This window comes from Pelodiscus sinensis, chromosome 3 (genome assembly GCF_049634645.1).
Source record: "Pelodiscus sinensis isolate JC-2024 chromosome 3, ASM4963464v1, whole genome shotgun sequence".
NCBI lineage: Eukaryota > Metazoa > Chordata > Testudines > Trionychidae > Pelodiscus > Pelodiscus sinensis.
In genome coordinates, this window is record NC_134713.1 from 193,636,364 (window position 1) to 193,644,140 (window position 7,777).

Here is a 7,777-nt window from a genome sequence, read left to right on the forward strand (position 1 = left end):
GCAGGATGGGGCAGTAACTCCCACCCGGACCCAGATCCTGGGGCAGGGAGGAACCATAGAGCACTAGAACTGGAAGGGACCACGAGAGGTCAAGTCCAGTCCCCTGCCCTCATGGGGGATGGATGCTCCCTTGAAAGCTGCAATGGGATTTCAAGCAAAGAGCTAAAATCGGGTCGCAGATACCCCAGGGAGTGAACTCACCCTCCGACATACCCCGGAGATTATTTCGTCCGCCTCGCACAGGCATCAACCACACAACTGCACGTCTATGTTCAAAGCAGCCCCTGTTGAGTGGTCAACAGCTGCCTTGGAGGCGGCGGCTGTTCTGCATTTCCCCACGCAGCTGGGGAGGGAAGGAAGGAGGAATAGGCTCAGGTGAGTAAATAAATACAGCTTTGCACAATGAGGAAGTTAAAGCAGGATACATTATTTTATAGTCTCAAGATGCTAGGAAGGAAGCCTTTGGCAAGCCCTTTTAGTGCTGGTGCATTTCCAGCTCTCTCCACTGGATTGATTCTTTTACTTCCAACCATGCAGGTCTCAAAGGAGGTACTTTTAGGCCTCCTCTTGCAATGAGGGAGGCTCTATGGAGATTTGGGGGGGTTGCCCCGGTGGGTTTTGTTGTGGGATAGGGGCTGCGGACCCCACATGAGTTACACACGAAGCAGCATCCTGCCCAGTCCAGCCCCTTGGTGTTTCTTTTCTCACATGGGAGCCTGTCTTACAAACCTTGTGTTTTAATATGGCAAAGATCTGGAGCAATCCTGGAACACAGGGGCTGTGTCTAGACTGCACCCCTTTTGCGGAAAAGGGATGCAGATTAGACACAGCGCGATTGCAAATGAAGCGGGGATTTAAATCTCCCTCGCTTCATTTGCATGAACATGGCGGCCGCTTTTTTCCGGCTCGGGGCTTTGCTGGCAAAAAGTGCCAGTCTAGACGGGGATCTTTCAGAAAATAAAGCCTTTTCCGGAAGATCCCTTATTCCTCTTAAAATCAGGAATAAGGGATCTTTCGGAAACGGCTTTATTTTCCGAAAGATCCCCGTCTAGACTGGTGCTTTTTGCCGGCAAAGCCCCGAGCCGGAAGAAAGCGGCAGCCATGTTCATGCAAATGAAGCGAGGGAGATTTAAATCCCCGCTTCATTTGCAATCGCGCTGTGTCTAATCTGCATCCCTTTTCCGCAAAAGGGATGCAGTCTAGACACAGCCAGGGTGTAAAATGAGACCTGCCTGGGGCAAGGGCCTAGCTCTATTAATCTCTCTGGCCACGGTTTGGCCACTATAGAAATACATTCATAAAACAAATAATTGCTAATAAAACTTAGCATAAACTTTAACACAAGCAACGTTGGTAGGATGCGAATGCCTGTTTTAGTCAGACAGGCAGATCCATTACCTACAAGGCTATAATCCTACAGGCACAATGCACAGGAGTTGAAAGGATACATCCTATTGCACTTAACTTCCCTGGTTTGTCCTTTGACGCTCCTGTAGCCAGTCAGTGCTTAGGGTTGCCATGTGAAATGTCCGGTATTTCCTGTTTCCCTCAGACTGAGAGACTGAAGCCTGGCAGGGACAATTTCCCCCTGCCACATCTGGAAGGGGCAGGGGAGTAAGAAGTGAGGGATCATTTAAAGGTGCAGCGCCCCCCCCCCCCTTTTTTTTTTTTTTTTTCCTCAGTAACTTTGGTCTCCGCCCCCCCTTTTTTTTGCTCAAGAGAATTTTTTCACGGTGTTTTTTTTCGGGGGGGGGGGGGGGGGGAGGGGATGTTCAGTATTTTGTGTGACTCCATCCGGCAACCCTATCAGTGCTCCCTGCCCCTTATGGATTAGTGCCATTTCCATGCTTGCTGGTTGGCTGCTCCATCTGCTCTCTGGCTCCTGGGCTATGTCTAGACTGCAGGCTTCTTTCGAAAGCATCTTTCGAAAGAGCCTCTTTCAAAAGATCGCGTCTAGACTGCAGGCGGATCTTTCGAAAGAGAAATCCGCTTTTTCGAAAGAGAGCACCCAGCGAGTCTGGATGTTCTCTTTCGAAGACGGCCTCTTTACATTGAAGAACGCCTTCTTTCGAAAGAGGAACTTTCGAAGGAAGGCGTTCTTCCTCGTGAAACGAGGTTTACCGCCATCGAAAGAAAAGCCGCGTTCTTTCGAAATAATTTCGAAAGAACGCGGCTTGAGTCTGGACGCTGGGGAAGTTTTTTCGGGAAAAGGCTACTTTTCCCGAAAAAACCCCTGAGTCTGGACACGGCCCTGGTGTGTTTTGCAAGGGGTTGATGGGTTTTGGTTTAAGAAGTGGCTGTTCCACAAGGGCAGTAGAAACTCCTACCAGCTGCTGTTAAGGGTGGCCTAGCTCTCCAACCTGGCTCTTGCTCCTCTGTTCCAGGCCTGCATTTGTTCCCTTGGACACATGGGAATTTGGGCCTGGCCTTGCACGTGAGGTCGACGCGAGTGAGTGGGGGTAAGACAGAGCCCTGGATTGGCACAGTCGGAGCCCAACTTTCCACGTTGCTCAGGCCCCCACCATGCTGGAAGGGAGGGGGCGTGGCTACTGCACTGCAAGGGAGGGGGGCGTGGCCACTGCACTGTAACTGACCGAGGAGCCTAACTGGCAATCCCTCAAGAACCCGCCCCGCCTGCAGCTGCCACAGCTGGCTGGAAACTGTGCCTGATGTTCTGAAGTGCCGAGCACACACTGCAGTCCAGCCCTGGAGGGCGAATGACAATAGGGATGGGCTACTTTGTTCCCTGAAAACAGCCCCTTTCTGTGGGTAGGCACCAGCACGGCTCCTGCACTAACTGCCTGGATGGGTTTGATTTCTATTGCGCGCACTGCACAACGTTTATACTACAGAAGCGTTCCTAGCGGCTGCGCTTCCACCTGGAAACCCGCAGCCACTTTTCCTGCCAGACCCCGCGGGGGACTCTCTCGGTGGGGAAGTATCTCCGGGGGGAGCCGTGTCGTTCTGTATCTGTAAAAACACAGAGTCCTGTGGCACTTAAAGACCAACAGCTTTATTAGGGCATCAGCTGTCGTGGGCAAAGACCCCCCTTCGCCCGATGCATTCTCAGTGGAGAAACTTCCAGGCTCGAGTGCCTAACCCGGCAGCTGACGCACCAGCCTCCCACGGGGCCGCTTCCCACGGCGAGCGGCGGTGATGTCACAGGGAAAGGGGTTCCAGAAGCTGGCAGCAGTTGAAGTCCTCCAGAGCATTTCCAGCCCAGACCATGGTGGGGAAGGAGGCGTAGGCACCAGCCTGACGTTTGGGTGTGATCCCGCCAGGCAGGCCTGGGAACCGCCCACTGTTGCTGCTTCCCCCTAGAGGCCTCCAAAGCCCCAGGTCTGTGAGAAGATACAGAAGTGGCCCCAGTCTCCTTGGCTTGCTTTCTCCACCATCCCCTTTCTGCAGGTGGCTTATCTCCCTCCTACCAGCTGGGCAGGGGGAGGGGACTGATGGGCTGGGAAAAACAACTGCCGTGGGTGTGTTGGTTCTGCCGTGGGACATGGGCGAGGCTAGGACTCTGCCATCTTCTCTGCCGCTCCTTCGATGTTGCACTTGCCTGCACGAGGCAGGAATCGGTACCAGTTTATCAGCCGCCGTGTGCAGCTCCGCTGATGTTACCCGCCTCTCAGCCTCTTCTCAGGAGGGGGTGGTGTAAATGCATAAGCCCTGTCTACACCGCTGGTGGCGGCAATGCTACTGCATCGTGGCTGGGAAAGAGGTGCGTGTTTCCCTAGGGTAGATACATTAGGCTGTGTCTTGATGGAAGCCAAAAGTCTCAAACGTGGCCCTGCGTGGGCTGCCTTGATCTCAGAGAGCTGCCGCGCCGGACGCGTGGGCAATAAGCTATTACCACTTGGCTCTCACGCGAGGTGTAAACGAGAGTCTTTTTTTAATGGGCTCGATTCTAGAACATGACGTTTATGCAAGACAAAGATGGCACGGGAACCAGGGAGTCTTATCCCAGAGGGGTATGATGCGTTCTTCATGCTCCGCTGGTACCCAAACGAGGAGCACGCAGGTGTCTCTGCGCGATGCAGCGTTAGCATCCAACTCTCTAACCTAGGTTCCTGATTTAAATGTAGCCGTGTTAGTCTGGTGTAGCTGAAACAAAATACAGGACTATGTAGCCCTTTAAAGACTAACAAGATGGTTTATTAGGTGATGAGCTTTCGTGGGCCAGACCCACTTCCTCAGATCAAACAGTGGAAGAAAATAGTCACAATCATATTTACCAAAGGATACAATTAAAAAAAAAAAGTGAACACACATGAAAAGGACAAATCACATTTCAGAATCCCCTCCCCCTGCCTCTCCCTTCTGTTGTGAAATGTGATTTGTCCTTTTCATATGTGTTCACTTTTTTTTTTAATTGTATCCTTTGGTATATATGGTTGTGACTATTTTTTTCCACTATTTGATCTGAAGAAGTGGGTCTGGCCCATGAAAGCTCATCAGCTAATAAACCATCTTGTTAGTCTTTAAAGTGCTACATAGTCCTGTATTTTGTTCCTAATTTAGTTATTGCTGATGTTACTAACCCTCAGCAGCCAAAGCTGGAGGCAGGGGGAGGGAGCTGAGTTGTGTGGCACGGCGGGGGGGAGAGATCTTTGGGATGAAGAGGAGGGAGGGACGGTTAGGTGAAAGACACTCTCCCAAGGGCGATTTCCGCATTGGCCTTTGTTCTTTGCCTCCCGTTCATCACCCCGACTGCTGCTGCTGTGACAGATCATGGAGACCAGAACCCCAAAGTTCGAAGTGTTTGTGTCTGAGCCGATGGGCGATAAGGACGTCACCGCTGTGGATGGCGTGAACGACGAGCTTGGACTAAAATTAGCTGCAAAGGGTTTTGACAAGGTAACCATCTTTTCCTCCCACCCTCTTCCCAACCACGGAGCAGATCTGCCAGGAGACTTCCTTTTAAGAACCTCATCTTCTGATGACTTTGCTCTGGGAACAGTTTTTCTTCTCCTAAAGTCACCCTACATTGATCGAATGTGTTCAAAGGGGCAAGGCCAAATCTCTTCCCTCTTCAAACGAACGCACCTTGACAATTCTTTACGGTTCAACCAGAAACATTCAGACCAGGCCTCAGGTTTTTAAATCCCTTTCTCGCCCCACCCCCCCCTCCGCCCCTCCCCCGTCTCTCTTCCCCCAGTTGTGGCTTTTTTTCCACAAAGTCTGCAAGGACTGGTTGGAAGGTGAGACTATGGAATTAAATATAGAAATATATCATGCATTCATTGTAATAAAACTGGCGGCAGCAAAGCTAAAGAAAGCGGAGCTGTTAAGTTTCTAGTGGAGGCTTGGAAAATTCCGTTAATGCCTCTGCTTTCTTGCTACCTTCCTTACCTGCCAATGAACCATCCACCCCGAAGGGAAAAAATGATACCGCTGCTAGGCCGGGTAACCTTTCGTACGGGGCGGTTGAAAGGAAGCGAACAGAAGGGACGTGGGAAGAGATTGGTGTAGATTTCAAGGAGAGCAAACTCTGTTCCACCTGCCTGCGCTGGGGAGGAGTTTCGTGTCACAAATCACCAGTCGCATTTCTACAAAGCAAGTGAAGTAGTGAGCAGAGAACAGACTCTATGGTCACTGCACACATGGGCGTCGCTCCTCCTTGAACCCGGGCATTGCCGTGGTAACCGTGGCACGGAACAGGAAGCAAGTCAGACAGCAACAGGGTCCCCCACCTTATTTTGTTAAACGGTCGGCACCAGGGGTGTGAGCTCTGCGGCTGATCTAGGGTCTTGGGCACCTCCTCCTGCCCGCTCCGTTTCCTATGGGAGTATTAATAGGACAACTAGGGTGTGTCTAAACTACATGGCTCCATCGATGGAGCCGTGTAGATTAGGCTGATCGGCAAAGGGAAATGAAGCCGCGATTTAAATAATCGCCGCTTCATTTAAATTTACATGGCTGCCGCGTTGAGCCGACAAACAGCTGATCAGCTGTTTGTCGGCTCAGCGCGCTAGTCTGGACACTCCCGCGCCGACCTGAAAGCCCTTTATCGACCTCCCCGTTATGCCTCGTAGGATGAGGTTTACCGGGGAGGTCAATAAAGGGCTTTCATGTCGGCAGGGGAGCGTCCAGACTAGCGCGCTGAGCCGACAAACAGCTGATCAGCTGTTTGTCGGCTCAACGCGGCAGCCATGTAAATTTAAATGAAGTCGCGATTATTTAAATCACGACTTCATTTCCCTTTGCCAAAAAAACAAATCTACATGGCTCCGTCGACGGAGCCATGTAGTTTAGACGTACCCTTAGAGAAGTTGTGAGCAAACGCCACTGCTGACTCTTTCAGCAGGCCGTGACTGGCAAGGCAGGTCACCCGTTAGGCCCAACCCCCCTGAGCCTGACCTGGCTCTGTACAGTCGCTAAAAATCCAAGTTGCAACCCAAAACTGACAGCGTGAATTGAAGCGGGGGCCGACTGGTTCACACCCTGCGAAAAGTTGGGACAGCCTGGTGATAGGGTGGTGTTAACCTGCACCCACCTCCTGTCATAAAAGCAGCCATGCGAGGAGGCCTGTTGCACACAGCTGCACGGCCCGCAGGAGGCGGGCGGACACGCCCACGGCGCAGGGAAACGAAAAGGCAGGTGTGAAAAGCGGATCCTGCCCCCCCCCCCTTGTGCCAGAGTAAACCCAACCTCTGGGCCAGTCTCCCTGTCCTCTCGCAGCTACTCCTTCTGGGGGGCTGTGCCATGCTAAAAACCGGGCGGAGCGCCTCCCCCTGGCAGAGCACAGCCAGCGACGCGCTCGCAGGACGCTAATCGGTGATTGTCCGGCAAAGCTTAGATAGAAAGTGGCCCCGAGTTTCAGCTACTCCATGGTATGGAGCAGGGGTGGGGAACCGAAGGCGCGGGGGCAGGATGTGTGCCTGGATCCAGCTCCCAAGCTTTGGGATCTGCCCCCCAGCACTGGGGAGCCCACGCTGGAGCTCCAGCCCCATGCCCCCCCCCCCCAGTGTTCCCTATGGGGCTGGAGCACCAGCTCCCGGCTGTGGGGGGAGGAACCCCAAACCTCGCGGGCTGGAGTCAGGCTGGTGCCGTAAAGTGCCGCCTGGAGGCTTTTCCCCCACAAAATCGACTAGCCCCCCCCAGGCGCTGCATGTGAGGGGAATGTGGGGGAGGGTCTTTCTGCTTCTCAGTCGGGGGCAGAGAGGGGGGTTGTTGTGGTTTGCGTCTCACTGTTGTGCCGCCCCCGACTGAGTTTCCTGTGGGTCAGCGACCCCTGACCCATAACAGGTTCCCGGCTGGAGTCCAAGGGGCAGGCGGGTGGGGGAGGGCAGCGCTAACTGGTCCTGTTCCTTTCCCCCGCCTAGGCCTACGTCCTTCTGGGCCAGTTCCTCCTGCTGAAGAAGGACTACGCCGTTTTCCAGAGGTGGCTGAAAGGGGCGTACGGAGCCAGCCCGGGCCAGGCTCAGCAGTGCGCCGCCTGCCTGAGGGAGTGGTGCTACGCCTTCCTCTAGGCCGCCGGCCGCGGGCCAGGTCTCTTCCGAGGGCTGCAATAAAGTCACTCCTGCCTCGAAGGGCCCAGCCTCCGTGCCTTATTAATGGCCTCGATTGCCCCGGAGACAGTCGGACGTTCGCTGGGGGGCGACTGAGCACCCCCTCCGGCGTCACGCAGAGTCGGCCCCCCCCCCTCCACAGGCAAACCTGGCGCTTCTCACTCGCAGGCGAGCTGCGGACCCAGCCCAGCCGCAGCGAGGGAGAAGCGCCAGTGTTCTCCCTTGAACCCCGCGGCGTCAGGGGGGCCACCCATAGACTGGACGGT

At 54.0% G+C, this 7,777-nt stretch overlaps 1 protein-coding gene across 2 annotated transcripts; it reads left to right on the forward strand.

Annotated features, from left to right (window-relative positions):
* Positions 1–3,201: 3,201 nt before the first annotated feature.
* Positions 3,202–7,532, forward strand: BANF2 (BANF family member 2). Of its 2 annotated transcripts, none has more exons than XM_075925750.1 (3): positions 3,202–3,339; positions 4,729–4,857; positions 7,326–7,532. In XM_075925750.1, the coding sequence occupies exons 2-3, from the start codon at positions 4,732–4,734 to the stop codon at positions 7,470–7,472; spliced, it is 273 nt and encodes a 90-aa protein (XP_075781865.1). In that variant the 5' UTR covers positions 3,202–3,339; positions 4,729–4,731; the 3' UTR covers positions 7,473–7,532. The 2 variants fall into 2 exon arrangements, with proteins under 2 accessions (XP_075781865.1, XP_075781866.1); XM_075925751.1 differs by having other exon boundaries at positions 3,269–3,408.
* The last annotated feature ends 245 nt before the right edge of the window (positions 7,533–7,777 follow it).